General features: G+C 55.5%; 2 protein-coding genes across 3 annotated transcripts in view; both read right to left on the bottom strand.

The window, feature by feature from the left end:
* Positions 1-227: 227 nt before the first annotated feature.
* SLC27A3 (solute carrier family 27 member 3) lies at positions 228-6,574 on the bottom strand. The gene is made up of 10 exons (XM_059932182.1): positions 5,780-6,574; positions 5,213-5,422; positions 4,711-4,869; positions 4,011-4,135; positions 3,541-3,735; positions 3,344-3,434; positions 3,036-3,234; positions 2,690-2,787; positions 2,434-2,564; positions 228-2,114 (listed from the first exon to the last, which is right to left on the bottom strand). Exons 1-10 carry the CDS (start codon positions 6,426-6,428, stop codon positions 1,938-1,940), a joined length of 2,034 nt encoding a protein of 677 aa, XP_059788165.1. The 5' UTR covers positions 6,429-6,574; the 3' UTR covers positions 228-1,937.
* A 1,288-nt stretch (positions 6,575-7,862) lies between these two features.
* The window catches only part of INTS3 (integrator complex subunit 3), a 38,125-nt gene continuing 29,217 nt past the window's right edge, over positions 7,863-16,770 (bottom strand). Inside the window, exons 19-30 of one of the 2 annotated variants that reach the window (XM_059932168.1) lie at positions 16,221-16,265; positions 15,882-16,001; positions 14,141-14,294; positions 13,021-13,089; positions 12,073-12,148; positions 11,518-11,631; positions 11,079-11,127; positions 9,832-9,999; positions 9,395-9,495; positions 9,205-9,277; positions 8,844-9,000; positions 7,863-8,727 (exon numbers count right to left, since the gene is read on the bottom strand). In XM_059932168.1, the coding sequence (XP_059788151.1) occupies positions 8,650-8,727; positions 8,844-9,000; positions 9,205-9,277; positions 9,395-9,495; positions 9,832-9,999; positions 11,079-11,127; positions 11,518-11,631; positions 12,073-12,148; positions 13,021-13,089; positions 14,141-14,294; positions 15,882-16,001; positions 16,221-16,265 (1,204 nt within the window). In that variant the 3' untranslated portion in view covers positions 7,863-8,649. Of the gene's footprint in view, positions 8,728-8,843; positions 9,001-9,204; positions 9,496-9,831; positions 10,000-11,078; positions 11,128-11,517; positions 11,632-12,072; positions 12,149-13,020; positions 13,090-14,140; positions 14,295-15,881; positions 16,002-16,220; positions 16,266-16,770 lie in introns of both variants that reach the window. The other variant, XM_059932158.1, reaches the window with a different exon arrangement.

Below are 16,770 nucleotides of genomic sequence, written 5' to 3'. Positions count from 1 at the left end.
GGAACAGAAGCCCCTCCTCTCACTGTCCTTGCTAAAGTGCAGCTGCACAAAAGCAGGCATCATACAGGGACAGCTGATATATTACACTCAGTATTTGTGTGTTTGCAGAGGGAGACGTGGGGACAGGATTTAGGCCAGTGCTATTCAGTAGAAATATAATGTGGCTGATGTGTAATTCTACATTTTCTAGTAGCCAAATTTACAAAAGTAATAATAAACAAGTGATATTCATCTTAATATATTTTATTTAACCCAATACGTCCAAAATAGTATTTCAACATGTAAGCAATATAAACAATTATTAATGAAATATTTTATTTTATTTTATCTTTTATTTTTTGGCTGAGTGGCTTGCGGTAACTTAGTTCCCCAACCAGGGATTGAGAACCTGGGCCCCAGCAGTGAAAGTGCCGAGTCCTAACCACTGGACCGCCAGGGAATTCCCTGAAATTTATTTTATTTTTGGTGCTAAGTCTTTAAAACCCGGTGTGCATTTCACACTCACGGCACATCTCGCTGCAGACCAGCCACATTTCAAGCGCTCACTGGGCACATGCAGCTGGCGGCTACCATATTGTACAGCACAGATTTCGACCAAATGAAACAGGGATTGTGTGTGCCTCTAGTCTGTTGGTGACTCTGAACTGCGTTTGTTGGTGGAGGGTGGGACAAGGTGTATGTTTTGGAACAGGAGGGTTAGCCATAAGGACCCAAAATTGGTGATGGGGTGCATCCCTAGACTTCTCAGGTTGGGGAGAGGGGTTGGAAGGGGAAAGATAACCCAAGGGAACATAGTAGAATTTTTTGAGGACCCACAGCTTAAAACAGGGGGAAGGGGTTTTAGTTCTAAGACAAGCAGCAGTTTCAGCATTGAGAGCTTTTAGATGATTAACTTTTTTTTTTTTTTTTACCTATCTTGAATCATAGTTTTATTTATTTATTTAAAAAATTTTTTTCTTTTTCTTTTTGGCCACGCAGCTTTCGGGATCTCAGTTCCCCAACCAGGGATTGAACCCAGGCCACAGCAGTGAAAGCGCAAATCCTAACCACTAGACCACCAGGGAACTCCCTGATGATTAACTTTTTTGACGCCTCATTTAGGGGCCAAGGACAGGCCTTTTTCCTTTTGATTCCCCCATCCCTCTGCCACCACGTGCATACATGCACTCTGAGCCCTGCTCCAAGAGGGGCCTCAGTCAAAGTCTACCCAGAACCTGAGGGGCCCCACCCTGGGCTGCTACTTCTGGGAATATAGGACTAAGCGTGGGTAACATCGGGAACATTTGAGTTGGGGGGCTGAGTGGCCACACCCTTCCCCCTCACTGGCTGGCTTATCAAAGCCAGCCAGTGAGGGGAGAGGGAGGTTCCTTTAACCCAAAATCAAACCTCTGTTTTGCCCGGTTGAGACCCTTCCCCAGGCCCCAACCACATGTGAGTCTGTGGAGATGTTTTGGCTGCCCACAGGGGTAGCATTTGTGCCTCTGTCCACTTCGGCCATTTGAACCAATCCCTTGGGTCCTCCGGCTCCCCAGAGAGAGCAGTGGAGGCCCTGCACTCAGGGAGTGAAACTAGGACAGGATATCCACAAGCACAGACAGACATCAGTCATCAGGGGTTTTCCAAGGACAAGGATCACACGGGGTCACCTGAGAGGAAAAACACTGAGGTCCAGACACTGAGCTCAGGTCACGTGGTCAGGGCAGGAGCGCCTGTGGCTCCGGGCAGGAGAAAATGTCTGTGGGAAAAGCAGTTCCACAGACAGACAGGGAAGCGAATATTGTAGATGAGAAAGACAGAGCCAAATGGGCTCTGGCCACATTTATTACAAAATAAAGATTACAAACCTGGTATAGAAGAGATCCCTGACAGCGGCTGATACACCTGCAATAACCCCACCCCACAAAGTCCCTCCCTCAGGCGCACTGGTGTGGAGGCTCTCAGATGCGAAGGCCCCCGGCCAGGAGGGCACTGTACCGGGCAGGTGTGAGAGGCAGGTAGGCGCCCCCAGCCTGGTCCAGAATGTAGAGGGGGTCGGACAACGCGCTTGGGTCAAAGCCCTCCTTTGCCATCCGAACCTTCTGCTGCTTGAAGGTCTCTGTGGTGGCCAGTGACTCCTGGGGAGGGGGAGGGGTCAAAGGGGGCTGAAGGAAGGGGTATTCTGCCCCAGTGGCTGGGGGGAATCGCCTGAGTTTCGTTAAGGGGCAGGTCTGGGGGAAAGGGGGATGAGGTCAGGGTTTAGGGGAGGGGGTGAAATGGAAGAGAAGGGGCCAGGCCTGGAGGATGAAGGGGGTGAAAAGCATGTGTCTGGGAAGGAACTGTTCTTTCTCTTCACAGAGTGTATTACGTGGGGGTCCCTTTGTGGGGTTTGGGAGCCACTGACTGCTGCAGATATACGGGGTGAGGTAAAGGGTCAGGGCAGGAGCGGCTGGTTACCTGAAGCCTTAGGAATCGAGGCCGGGCATAAGGTGGCAAGTTCTCAGAAACATGGACGTAGAGCTGCACAAGGTCCAAAGAGTGGGGGGGACGCAGAACCAGGGCTGCCATCCCAGCCCTGCCTTCGTGCCCTGGTAGGTGTGGGGGGCAGGGTCAGCCGTGGTAGCTGACCACCACGAGGCCTCATGCTCCCTGCGCCCAAGTAATACCACTTCAGGGTGGTGGGCCGGGTCCCCCCCGCCCCATGGCTGGGCACCTGGCACAGTGACTCCGTAGACGTTCACCTCCTGAAGAAAATCCAGGGCCTCCAAGGCCTCAGCCACCTCGGTCGTGGCCACATTCTCCCCCTTCCACCTGCCAGAGAGCAGAAATTGGAAACTGGGAGTCAGGGGTCAGGGCCTAATGAGCTTGGTGGGGAGAGAAAGAGGTCAGGGATGAGAGCAAGGTGCCAGAATGTCTTGGGGAAGATGTGTTTAGGAGGTTGGAGATGAGAGGTTAGGTGAGAAGCTGGGTTGGGGCAGATTAGGGAGTGGAGGTTTAGAGGGTTTGGGTCACAGAGACGGGATGCCCAGGAGAGAAATCAGAAAGTTAGGGGCGGATACCTGAACGTGTCTCCAGTACGATCGTGGAAGCGAAGAAAGCCTTGGTCATCGCAAACCAACAGGTCCCCAGTGTTGAAGAAAACATCCCCAGGCTGGAAGACATCCTTCAGCAGCTTTCCCCGGGCCAGCTCTGGCCCCCCAGCATAGCCCAGGAATGGTGACTGCTGGTTCACGGGGGCCACCAGCAACCCTGGCTCACCTGGTAGAGTCACTGGGGTCAGGGGGGGGCCGCCGCCCACCACACTCTCCAAGTCCAATCCTCTGCCAGCCAGCTCCACCACCCCTACCCACCCCGCCTGGACACAAACCTGGAGATGTGGCCACACAGAGCCCCTGGGTGTTCCGAATCGGCTCCCCTGTGGTGACATCATAGCGAATCAAAGAGAAGGGGAAGACATGCTGGGGGAAGGGAGACCCAGGCACTGGGTCATTTCAGTTGCACGAGCCCCCTCCCCAGCAGCCCCCCGACGTTCCACAGTTTCTCCAGTTTCCTCCTGTAACTCACCCTGTAAAGCCAGGAGGCGCGCCCCACAGCACCCCGCTGTCCTGTGTAGTTGAAAGTGGCCACGTTGCCCTCTGTCAGTCCATATGTCTCCAGCACCTGCAGGGGCCCGAAGCGCCGCACAAAGCGCTCCCAGGTGTCTGGCCGCAGCCCGCTGCCCACCACCAGCCGGACCTTATGTCCATGTTCTGCCTTGTTCTGAGACAAGTGGGGAGAGGGGCAGGGGCTTCAACACCAAGATGCCAGCTCCCCCAGGTGCAGCCCTGTTTCCCTCTCTCCTTGCACCACTTCCACTGTGACCTCCTTGAGGTGCCCTAAGCACCAGAATCCTACCAGCCCAGGCTCCTTACCCTCCCCTTCCATTTTCTTCTTGCTTCCTCTCCCTCCAACTCCCAGACAACCGTTTCAGTGTCCCCTGCCAACTGCCCATCTCCCTGCCTTCGTGGCTCTGCCCAGGATCTGTGCCCACGCACCGGGGGCTGGTTGACGAGGTATCGGCATAACTCCCCGATGTACTGGAACACAGTCACCCCGTGCTGCTGGCAGTCCTCCCAGAACTGACCAGCTGAGAACTTGGACTTCAGCACCACTGTGGCCCCTGCCAGAATCGGAGAGGGCGAGGAGGAAGGAAGGAGGTGAGGTTAAGAGCTGGGGGGTGGGGGGGTGAGGAGTCGTGACCCCCTCCTTCTCAGGCATCAGCCTTCACTGTACTGTAGTTCCCCGGAAAGGCCTGGCTGTGACAGTCACACTTTCCAAAGGCCAAGTTGGCCCCCATCATTTCCCACCTGTGATTTGGAGAGGTAAATGCCCTCTCCCTACTTCCCATCCCCAAGCAGTCCATCGTCCGAACACTGCCCCCAAGTCCCAACCCTCTTCTCCATTTGCCTCTTCCTGGGCTGACACTCACGGCCCTCCCCTCCCCTGGCGCCCGGAGTTCTGTGAACTGCATGGCCGCCCTAGTTGCTCAGCCTGTAGGTCTGTGCAGGTGACGCTTCTCCACTGAACCAGGAGTTCCTGGAGAGGAGGCCCTGCCTCCTTCCTCTGGATTCTCTACCCTCAAGGACTCAGGAAACATCCCCAGGTGAGCACACCACAGTAGGTACTTAATAAATGTTTGCTGGCATAAACATCTGCCAGAGGGCTGAATGGGGGGTTGGGGTGGGGGAGACTGACCAATGCCCAAGCATCCCACGATGCCCAACAGGGAGCCAGACATGTGGTAGAGTGGGAGGGCGAGGTAGATCACATCCTCCTGGTGGGCGCCACACAGCTGGTAGAATCCTTGGCATTGCAGGACCTTCAGATGACTGATCCGAGCAGCCTTGGGGAGGCCTGGGGGATGGGGGAGGGGGAGATCAGGGGAAAGGTCTGAGCTCCAAGCCTTGTCTCCCCCTTTGCCCCTGTTGGGTTTCCCATAGAAAGCGGCAGAGGCAAGGCTGAAACTAAGAAGAAGGCAGGCCAGGCCGTCCTAGAAATGTGGTAAGTTCGGGGAGGTGGACAATGAAGAGGGGTGGGAGGGTTGGCGAGACAGGAAATATGGCCGCTGGGATCAGCCTCCTCTCTGGGGGCTTTGGAGGAGTGGCCTATGAGCTGAGGAGGTCACAGTTCCTGTTCCCAGGCCCCTGCCTTCCTTGTCCTTAGTTTCTGGGAGGTAAATATCGTGTCCAGCCCTCACCTGTGGTGCCAGAGGTGAAGATATACAGGCACGTGTCCATTATGTTCTGGGGGGCAGACAGGTACCCGGGCACTGGCCCATCCGCTTCAGCCGAGGCCTCAGCCAGAAAATCGGTGATTCCAGCAGGATGGGTTTCAGAGCCCGCAGCCCACAGGTGGAGCCCCATGGCTCTCAGGGCCGGCAGGTCAGGCTCCAGGGACTCCAGGAACTCTGGATGGGGCGGGAAAGCATAGCTCCACCGCTCTACCGCTACCAGAAGCCTTCCCCACACTTTACCCCATTTGTTCCCCCACCCCCACCTCGCAGAGCTCCCGAGTGAGGCTGAAGAGTACGGTACGGACGTGCCATCATGTGTCTGGGACCTGGAGCCCAAGTCTTTGGAAATCCTTGGGAAACCAGAGACCCAGCTTTATCCCTTCGCGAACCCAGAGACTCGGCTCCTCACCCTTTCCGAACCCCAGGGAGACAGTGCGGCCTCCTTCCCAGCCCACTCCTTCTTTGCGCCCCTCCGACACGCCCCTTTCTGTGGCTGGCCCCGCCCCCGTCGGTCGAGCGCTCCAGCCTTACCTGGTGCCAGCACGAGCGCGCGGGCGCCGCAGCTGCGGAGACAGTGCAGTAGGGGACCCCGGCGCAGAGCGGTGGGCACAAAGGCCGCACGCAGGCCGGCCTTGGCCAGCCCGAACCAGAGCCACAGGAACTCTGGGCAGGCGGGGAGCAACAGCGCCACGGTGGCCCCAGGTGCCAGAGGGGTCGCGCCATCCCCTTCCCGCACGGGCCGCGCCGCTCCGCTTCCGGCCGCCGCGTCTCGTACGCCGTGCACCGCCCGCTCGCCTTCCCCGGCGGCCCCCGCGCCGCTGTCGCCGCCGCCGGGTCCCCCGTCCCAGCCTCGCGCGCGCAAAAAGGCGCGCGCAGCCCGGTTGCTCTGGCGCTCGGCCTCCGCATAGCTAAAGCGCTGCGCGCCGTGAATGAGAAAGGTGTGCGCGGGGCGCTGCCGGGCCATCTGCGCCAGGCGCCAGGCCAGGCTGCAGCCCCCCTCGGGACCTTCCGGGTCGGCGGCAGCCGCGGCCAGGGCGCGCGCTCGAAGGGCCCGTTTGCAGCGTAGGGCGCGCACCGTGAAGGCCAAGTCTGCCGCGAGCCAGCGCAACTGCGGCCATAGGCGCAGCTTCAGCAGCAGCAGCGGCAGTAGCAGCAGGGGTAGCAGCAGGAGGGCGGCCATCGTGCCCGCTTCCTCGACTCGGCACCGTCTGGCCCCAGCCGCTCGCAGACTGCCCAGATACTCCCTTTTGAAAACCTGGGGCCGCTGGTTCTAGTGCTTAGACCTCTCCTTCCCGGGAGCGCGCGCGCTGGCACACGCCTCTTCCCACCCAGCCCCCCACCCCACCCCCCGCCACCGCCTCCCCACGGGCGGAGAGCAGAGGCCCGGGAGGAGTGCTAGTGGGGGCGGCCCCGCACGCCCGGCCCTCCCCACAGCTACGCTCCGCCCTAGGCGCGCTCCCTCCCGGACGACTCGCAGCCCGCACCCTACCAGGTCCTGGGCGGTGCTCACGCCTTCCCTCAGTCCCAGGATCGGGTCCGTTTTAGGTTTTCTCCTCAAGGGAGGTCTAGACATCTGGCTGGACTTTGGACCCCCGGCCAGAGAGCCAGGGCACTAGGATCCAAGTCCATCTTTCCCTTTCTTCCCATTTTCACCCGTGACAGGAGGGTGGCACTGCTCTCCCAAAAGAGACTGAAGAACTCGGCCCCTTGCCCACATGGTGCTGCACGTCCCGGCACGAAAGCCGGAGCCATGCCCTCCCTCCAGCCGCCAGCAGCAGCAGCAACCCCAGAGGGGTGGGAGCCGAGAGTGAAGTAGGGGAAAGGTGGAGGCCCAGACAGCCAGATTTCTGGAGGGGCCACGGCGGAAGCCCCTCCCTTTGGGCAAAGGTACAATAACTGGGGCCAGCCAGCTAATGCTTTCCATCCTAGTTTTAATTGGGGCAGAGAAAACTGGGGAACGAGCGAGGAAGGAAAAAAGAAGGCCTCCGGCAGTTTAAAGGAAGAAGTAGCGGCTTTGAGGGAAGGGAGGACCTGGATTCTGTAAAAGACAAATTTGCAGGCTGAACAGGAGGAGCTGTCTGCAGTCGGCCAAACTTCACTCCTCTCTCCTCAGCCTGCCCCTCACAACCTCCCAGGACAGCAGGGGAACAAAAGCATAGCCAAGGAGCTCTTTTCTGCTGGTACACATGGATGGGCAAGTGGCCAGACTGTGGAAGAGAGTTCTTTTTCCCAGGTATCTGAACTCTCTCCCTCACCCCCAAGCATTTAGTCCTCCAGTAGTTGGTAAGCACCAGAGTATGACAAATACCAGCTTTTGGAAGCCTCTGGTTTCTTGAGAGATGGGTAAAGACAAACAGCCTTTTGGGAGGTGGTGCCAGCATCAATTTCTGCCTGGACAGGTCAGTGCCTGGCCTGCACAGCCAGTAGCAGCAAGGATGGGGGCGTAGCAGCAAGAAGGATGGGGGGGGGGGTAAAGCCAAGCCTTCTGCTCCAGACAAAGAAGGGGGTGGGCAGGAAGAGAGAAGGGGAAGCTGTGAAGGGGGGGGGGTGCCCATTGAATCAAGACCACCTGTACGTGCACAGGGTAAGTGGGGGCAGCAACTCCGGCACAAAAGAGGTTCTGGCTTGTTTTATTGTCATTTAAAAACAACTTTTAAAATGCGATTATCTCTGCCAAAAAAAAAAAAAAGAAAAGACAGACAGAATCAAGGAAATGTGACCATTTGACAGTTCTGTGGAACATGTCTCTGGGACTCCCTGGACTCTGGCCCGACTTGAGGCGCCAGCTTCAGGCCAGCACAAGCCTCCAGGTGGGGCTGTGGCCTCCCTCTCAGGTTCCTTCCTGAACACTTGTGGCATCTGGCCCGTGGAGAGGAAAAGGCGACTTGACCATGTCACAGATTAAATGCCCACTTCATACTAGTGTATGGAGGGCAACTATAAAATGCCTGTTCAGAGCAAATCAAGACCTGAAGGGGGAAGTTGGAAGGGGCACCCACACAGTTTTCACTCTCATCCTAGCCTCTCTGGCCAGCTGCCCCTCTGCCATTTCTCTTCTCTACTGAAATAGTTTTGGGGGAAGCTGGGGGAGGGGGCAGGAGGCTGAAGACTTCCACCACAGTCCAGGTTTTGTACAGCCTCTGGTTTCAGTGGGAACCCCAGTATCAGTGGGAGCAGCAGTGTGATGCAGCTGGAGGCCCCAGAGAGGAGGGAGGAGGGACTGGGGGCTGCACGGCAGCTTCTCAGCCTGCGCTGAAGGAGGCAGCTCGTCCTTCTCCCAGGGTGAGCTCTGGGATGGGGACAGGGTGTTTCCCCTACGATCTCCCCAGCCCCTATTAACCTCTGATTCACCAAGGAGGGGAGGGCAGTCCAACTGGGGGTGGAATGGGGAACACAGGGCCTCAGTCACTGTCAGACCCCACTGCAGAGGACCCCTTCCGTTTCCGCTTGGTGGGCTTTGGTTTTGTGTCTTCTTCCTCCTGGAAGAGATGGAGGGGAGGGAATCACTAGCCTGGGCAGCGGCTGGCCCCAACTCTACCTGCACCCCAACTCTCCTTTTCCTCCTGTGCATGGCTTGCATGGCCAGGGGTCTCACCGAGGCACTGCTGGAGCCTGACTCTTCCTCAGCATTGGGGGGCTGTGTGGCATTCTTTCGACTTCGGGGGCTGGACAAAGCTGCTTTTCGCCGGCTCTTGGGTGGCTTGGTGGAAGAATCCTCATATTCCTCGGCCAGGGAGAAGAGATCGCTGAACCTGAGGGAGAGAACAGGCTCTCAGAGGGTGGGGGTCCTGGCCCCGTGGCCATCCTCCCACCCTTTTCTCTGCCCCCATGCCAGGGTCTCCATTTGTTCTCAACTCCATGGTCTTGCTGGTCACTAAGTTTGTGTCCCCAGCAGGCCACCCTCACCCAGGCCTTCTCCCACTACTTCCCAAGGCCCAAAGTGCAAGGAGCCTCACTTCATCTTGTGTGCTTCGTCACAGCTCGCCTGGACGTGCTGCAGAGCCTGCAGAATGGGGGTCTGGCTGAAAACTAGAGGGAGAACAGGGAAGGAGGAACAGTGAGGTGTCTGAGAGCTGCCCCACTCGGATCCACGGGTGGTGTGAGCCAGGGCAGTGCCATGCACTCGGAGAGGGCAGGAAAGCATACAGTTCTGCTTGGTGTTGGTCAGGTTGAGACGCAGGTTGTCCAAGTGCTCTAGGATCTGCTCCAGAGTCAGCTGGGCCAGCTTGCTGCTGGAACTCCTCAGGCTGCAGGGAAGTCACAAGAGCCAGAGACTGAGCCTGGGGTGATGGCTGCAGGTGAATGAGACACCCTCCCCCACTGGGGTCCCTGCTTAAGGCGGCAGCAGCCCATACAGAGAAGGGGACAGGAGGGCTAGGAGGGCCGGGCAGGGTAAGGGAGGTGTGGCTGGAACAGGGACCAAAGACAGGGCACTAGGAAAGGAGGGGAAGGGGCCACAGTGGTCCTGCACGCCAGGTAGCTTCACACCACTAGATGTCGCCCACAAGCCAGGCAGGGACCAAACTGGATGGCCCTGGTGCCGGCCTGTGGACAGCGGGCAGCCCTGGCATGGAGGGTCCCACCTCTGCCTCTTGCGCGGGAGGCTGTTGTTCTTGATGAGCAGGGACTTGATGTGCTCAGCCAGCAGCTCGTCATGCTTCATGCACCAGTGCCTCAGGATGCTGGTGGTGAACTGGTCGTCTGGGTGGCAGGGCCGGCTCAGCACCATCTTCACCATCTCCTCGCTGGGCCTGGGGGGCAAGGGGAGTGGAGCGCCCTGCTGACACAGCTGGCCACAGGAACCCCTGAGGCTCTCCCACCGGCTTTTCCCCCAAACCTCGGCCTCCCCATCCCTGCGCCACCCCCAACTTGCAGTAGCTTCCTACTCTCACATCCCTCTCCTTCTTCTCTTTGGGCCAAGGAATGCCTAGTTTCATCCTCTGCAGAAGCCAGGAGACAAGAAGTGAGACTCTTCAGTTTCTGTGACAGTAGAAGGTGCGTGTGTGCGCGTGCACGTGTTGGCAGGGAGGCCCACTGAGTCTCCCGCACTTTGCCCAGGACACTCAGGAAGTGGGCCAGGGAGGCAGGAGGACAAGCGTGTGGTGTGTGCGTGCTCCTCAACCCCTGCCCGACTAGGTGGGTGGGCCACCCTGGTGTCTAGCCCGAGGAAGGTACAGGGGAGGCGGCGGGAAGCCACAGCCCCCACGCAGCCCTCCAACCTTCCTGCCTCCTTTAGGAAGCGCTGGACCATTTCTACTTTCCCAGCCAAGAGAGGAGAAAAGGTGGAAGGAAGGCAAGAAGGTAGGAAGGAAAAGATATACAGCTGTGGCCCCATTTATCTGGGGCTTTTGGAAAAGTGCCTGTGATGGAGGGAGGGGCCTCTGCCTTCTCGCCCTCTCCGCCCCACCCCTGGCAGGGAGCACGGGGGTCCAGCTGGCTCTGCTCTCCGCAGGTTGAGCGAGAGGATGGTGTCTGACCCCTATACTCTGACCCTTCCTCCTCTTGGATTAGCCGTATGGTGGCCTCAGGAGCACGGGGGAGGGGGGCAGGAGCCACCGGGGATTAGAACTGCTGTGGCAGCAGGAAACAGGGATGTCCGGTCCCCACCTCTGAGGGCAGCTCCTGGTGGGCAGGGGGGTAAAGTCGAGAGGAAGCCCAGATCCCAAGGGAGCTGCTTATTTGTAAATCACTTTGGGGGAAGGGTAGAATAAGCAGATGTCAACAATAGGAAAAAACACGGCCAAAGGAGCAGGACAGGAGTCCTTTACATGGCAGCATCTCTTGGTATGTTGAGATTGAGGACTAAAGAGCCCCCGAGGGCGGAACTCACTTCTCTCTTCGGAGTTGAAGCAGTAGGCAGGACAGGGCCTCTGGGTGCTCTGTGGGGGAGGGTAGAGGCTGTTCAGAGGAATGCAAAATTCCAGCAAGAAATCCTGGCACCTCTCCCACCCCCCAACCAACAGCCACTGCAAGGAGCAAAGATAATCTTCAACAAGAAACCAGGAAGAACAATCCCCTAACCCACTCCTCTAAAATCCCGAGCCACCTGAGCCCCAGTCTAGCACCTGGCTCAGAGGAGGCCTGCAGGATACACCTAAAGAGCAGACGCGACTGACAGGGAGCCTGCCTTTTCGCACTTGGCACTTTGGTGGGAAGGGGAACGGTGGATCTGGGCTCATCTAGAAAGAAGCCCAGAGGCCTAAGCCTTGCAGCAGCTGGACTGGGAGTGCCCTCTCCCTGCCGTGTTCCACACCCACAACCCGACTCACCTTTGTACTTGAGGTGCTGCAGGATGGGGATTATGGTCTCCAGGGGGATGTTGTGGGCCAGGAAGAGCTGCCAGGCACAGTACTGCTCAAAGGTTTCCCAGTCCAGGCTCTGGACTGAGGAGACAGAGAAGAGATACTCTCATTCATATTCTCAATCTCCCTCTCTCTCTCTCTCTCACACACACACACACACAGACACACACACACAAAGACAGGGCTAATCCACTGACTATCAGCACCCCAGGCAGGGATGGTATAGGGGTGGAGACAGTGATCCTAAGACTACAGAAACTCTCCCTTTCACACAAAGCATAGTTCCAAAGTCTTCATACAGCTTCTGTATTCCCATCAGCCTTGAGGCTGGAGGGCCAAGGGACTTTTACAGAGCAAAAAACAGATCCAGACAGACATTGCCTGAGGCCACACGGCAGGGTGGAATGACATTCTATCTCATTCTCAGCCCCAGAACCAGCTTTCCTGTTACTAGAAAATACACAGGGCTGCCACCCCTCTCTCTTCTCCCTGGGCACCTCAGGGCGTTGCGTGCTCACTTACTGAGTATATTGAGGACTGAGTCTTTTCGAAACATGACCAGGTTCCCCATCATCACATGGCAGACCAGCTCCTGGAGCTAAGGGGGAGGAGGAAGAAGGCAGAACCCATTGGTTCTAAAAGAGGCCAGGAAGCTAGTATGGAAGCAGAAGCAGGAGGGCTCATTCAGGGAAAAAACCAGAGGAAGTGAAAACCTAGTCAAAGGAATGGGGAGGAAATGGCACATGACGGATGCCAGGGGCTTTGAAGGATGAAGGGGACTGGCAAAGGAGTAACTGGCTTCAGTGATAAACACAGGCCTATTCGGAGCAAAAACAGTTAAGAAAAACTACCCCTTGTGTCCTGATGGCAGAGGGAGAACAGGCAGCTCCTCTACTTGGATGTAGTCTGGGCCTCTGAGCCATCCCAGTCTGTGCTGAGGGAAGGGCCGTGGGGGGCGGGATTACAGGTGTGGGTAGGAGAAAAGCAAAGGAGGAAGGGCTCTTGAGTGCTACGCTTCCCCTTCTATGAAGGGGGCAAACGAGTGGAGAGAAGGAGCAGAAACGGGACCCCAGTTGAGGCCTGAGAAGGGACACAGGCCAAGCTACAGCCTCGTAGGGACCTATGCATGATAGAAAGGTCAAATAGAGATGGTCTGACCATTTTCATTCTGAGCCAAGGGGAAGACCGACTGAGAGCTTAAAAATGCAATCCCCTCGGCTTCCCTGAAGAACGGGGGTGCCCAAAAATATGGAGAATAAGGGGAACTCCAGCAACACTGGCATGGCCCCAGCTCGCCTCCCAGGGGCTCCGCTTTCCTTCCCAGCCCCCAGGGCCTAAGGTGCACACAGCTGCAGCCAGGAGCAGGGTGCCTGAGAACACAGGCTCCCTGTCTGCAGGCCGAGGGGGAGGCAGAACCCCGTTTCCCCAGGCCTGCCCCCAGGCCTCTCGGGATGACAGCTCTGTGTTCACCTGTGCTGAGTCAATAACAGCCACAATCATGTTCAGCAGCTCCCCACTCCGCAAGGTCTCATCTGGAAACTGGAGGAAAAAGAGGGAAAGTAGGGCAAAAGTCCAAAATGCACCCCTCAGCGTTCACCTCATAATTCTTCGCCTCTCCCTACCACATGCTCAGGGGATGCTGGGCTAGCCAGACATGGGGTCCTAATATAAATCCCTAAACAAAGATCCAATAGTTATGAAGCTGGGAATTTAATCCTTACAGAACCCAAGTTTTTAAATCTGAGTGTGCACACAGTGCGTGTGTGTGTGTGTGTGTGTGTGTAAGGAAAGGAATGGGGAGCCATCTAGAGACAAAGCTAGAGCTGAAAGGGACTGGACATGGTGGTTAGTTAGCCCTGTGTGGAGTGGTGACAGAATTAGCATTTGCATCTCTGGCAGCAAAGAAATCAAGTCTATACTGACCCTTGCCAAAGACGAGGTGTAGAGAGTGTGTATATTTGGGGAGCATGCAGGGTATGGGGTAGGCAGGGTCCCTTCTGGAGAGGCCAGTTCACCAGGGAGGGAGCTGGGCATCTGCACCCCTCCTCCCTCCAGTTTTTGGCTGACTCACTCTTCCTCCTGTTATGCCCTGATTTCCCTGTTCCTGGTAACTTTCACCAAGAGGAGGAAGCGCTGATACCTCCTCCTATGTCCCAATTCCTAGAGGAGACTCTTCGTGAACCAGGGAAATGAAAGGTGAGTCTCCACTACAGAGGCCCCGGTCTTTGAGAACCATTAGAGAGATCGGAGGGTGAGCCATCAGATGGCGAGAGGGCTTTGGATACGTGAACATGGATCTGGTCGGGGGCCCTGTCCTGGGTCCAGAGGATGGGGCCAAAGCAGAGGAGACAAGTGTATAATCCCAGACCCCAACTCACACAACAAGAATTCTAGGGGTTTTAGACATTTTTCAAGTTGATAAAGAGAGGTAGAAGGAGGGGACGGCTGTGGTGTGGGAGGAAAGGGCCTACCGAGGCCAGCAGGGATGGGGAGAGGAGGGTCAGGGTTGTGTGCCGTGAGATAATGCAGTCTCCCGTGAGCCCGCCGGCACTGCTGCCCCATCCCCGTGGATACGGATAGAGGTGCTGACCTCTGTGTAGATGGAGGGTGTGAGGTGGCACAGCAGTCGCACGTCGTCCTCCTGGCAGGCCTTCATGTCCATCATTAAGCAGGTGTGCAGGTCGCCCAGCTGGGTGGCCTGGGCAAATGACTCGTACAGGTTCATCTTCCCTGCGGCGGCTTTGCTGCAAGACCAGTTGGGCCTCAGCCAGCAGCCTGACCCCAGCCCCCAGTCTCAAACATCTCCTAAGTAGACCCTCACTCTAGAATCCCTTTGCTGCCCAAGATGCCTTGGGCTAATCTGTCTCATGGCGCCCCCCTGCCTTCCCCCCAAGGACTTGGTGACTTATGGGAATTAGGAGACACTCTTCTTTCTCCCCATCTTTCCCCAGTGTTCCAGACAGGGCTCAGACCATAATTAGTGAAGAAGCTACTATCTGGTGAGAGTAAAGAACAAGAGAGAGAGGGCTCAGGTCAGGTTAGAGAAAGCTTTCTCTCTTGCTCTTCGGGCTCTGAGCAATGAGGGCAATAACACATAGCGACCCCGAGACCCCTACCTCACACCATATACAAAAAACTTAACTCAAAATGGGTCACAGGCCTAAATGTAAGAACTGAAACTACACAACTCTTAGAAAAAAACATAGGAGTAAAGCACAAGTGACAAAAGAAAAAAGAAAGTGGACTTGATCAACATTTAAAACTTTTCTGTTTCAAAGGATACCATCAAGAAACTGAACAGACAACCCATGGAATGGGAGAAAATATTTGCATACCATATATCTGATAAGGGACATGTATCCAGAATATTTGAAGAACTCTTAAAAATCCACAAGAAAAAGACAAATACCCAATTAAAAAATAGAGATTCAAACAGAAATTTTTCCAAAGAAAATATGCAAATGGCCAATAAGCGCATGAAAAGATACTCAACATCATTAGCCATCAGGGAAATGCAAATCAAAACAAGGATGAGATACCACTTCACACCCATTAGGCTGGCTATAGTCAAAAGCCAACAAGTGTTGGGGTGCATGTGGAGAAATTAGAACTCTCACACACTGCTGGTGGGAACATAGAATGGTTGTGTCACTTTGGAAGACAGTTTGGCAGTTTCTCACAAATTTAAAAATAGAGTTACCATTGGACTCAGCAATTCTATATACTCAGGAAAATTGAAGACATCTGTCCATGCAAAAAGTTGTACATGAATGTTCACAGCAGCTCTATTCACAACAGACAAAAAAGTGGAAACAACCCAAATGTCCATCAACAACTGAATGGGTAAATAAACTGTGGTATATCCATACAGTGGATTATTTAGCCATAAGAAGGAATGAAGTACGGATACACGCTACAACAGGGATAAACCTTGAAAACGTTAGGCTAAGTGAAAAAAGCCAGTCATGAAAAATCAAACACTGTATGATTCCATTTATATGAACTATCCAGAATAAGTAAATCTATAGAGACAGAAAAGCAGATCAGCGTTGCATGGGCTGGGTGAAAGGGAGAATGGGAAAGTGACTGCTAATGGGTATGGGGTTTCTTCTTGCGGTGATGACAACGTTCTAAATTAGACAGTAGTAACAGTTGTGCATCTTTGTCAATATACTAAAAACCACTGAATTATACACGTTAAAGCTGTTATTAACACACACACACAGAAGGACCTGGTGATGACAGGAAAGGGGGATGGGAATGAGGTATGGTAGGACAGAGGCTCTCCAGGATGCTTCCCGGCACCTTCTTAAACGTGGGGACACACCCACCTGGCCCTTAGGTAGTAAAGCAGGTGGTAGCCAATCTTGGGCTGCTTCTGATACAGCTCAGAGAGAAGGTCCAGAAGCAGAGAGAAGCTGCTGTTGTCTTCCTGCATCTGGCATAGGTTCCTGGAGTGGGAGATGGGAGTACAGAGGACAGCTTTACCTAGGGGAGACTCTCCTATGGCACTTCAGGGGGCATGGCTATCTGTGCCCACTGCATACCCCTCCTCCTGGAGAGGGAGTCCCATTAGCCCAGGACAGAAGCATAAGCGTGCTGACAGGGAGGATGGATGGCAGAGCAGCATCTCCTACAGCTGGACCTAAACATGAGGTAGAGAGGCTTACCTAAATATTAGGTAGAGAGGCTTCCCCACAGATTCCTCCAGGGACCTACAAGAGGAGGGTGATATATGAGAGTCCGTGTGAGGGGAGGAAGGGTGGCTTGCAGGCAGATATTATGGAGAACCAGCTTGAGGCTAGATGCCAGCCTGCTCCTTTCCTAACCAACGTTAAACTTCCCACTGACCCAGAGGCTTTGCTCACAGAGAAGTCAGGTTCCTAACACTGAGCCACAATCTGGTTGTTGTCATTGCAAGTGAGATTCTTGCCCTTCAGGGAGGTTCCAGGCAAGGGTCCGATCCCACCCGAAGCAGCAAAGGCGGGGGCTGCTGGGTGCAGCAGCAGGGGCAGGACGCGCACGAGGGGTGCCAGTCCACTGCCCCAGTACGCTCGCTGTTCGGCAGGCAAAAATAAATCCTCGTTTAAATGAATCAGTATGTGTGAGAATAAAAACAAGTGAAGAGATTATTCTTCCCAAGTCCTCAGCAAGGTGCCTCTAGGACTTGGGTCATCCTTCTAGTTCCCGGAGGCCGGGGGGTGGGGGTGGGGTTGGGGA

This window comes from Balaenoptera ricei, chromosome 1, assembly GCF_028023285.1.
Source record: "Balaenoptera ricei isolate mBalRic1 chromosome 1, mBalRic1.hap2, whole genome shotgun sequence".
Taxonomy (NCBI): Eukaryota; Metazoa; Chordata; class Mammalia; order Artiodactyla; family Balaenopteridae; genus Balaenoptera; species Balaenoptera ricei.
This window is presented reverse-complemented; position numbering and strand designations above follow the sequence as displayed.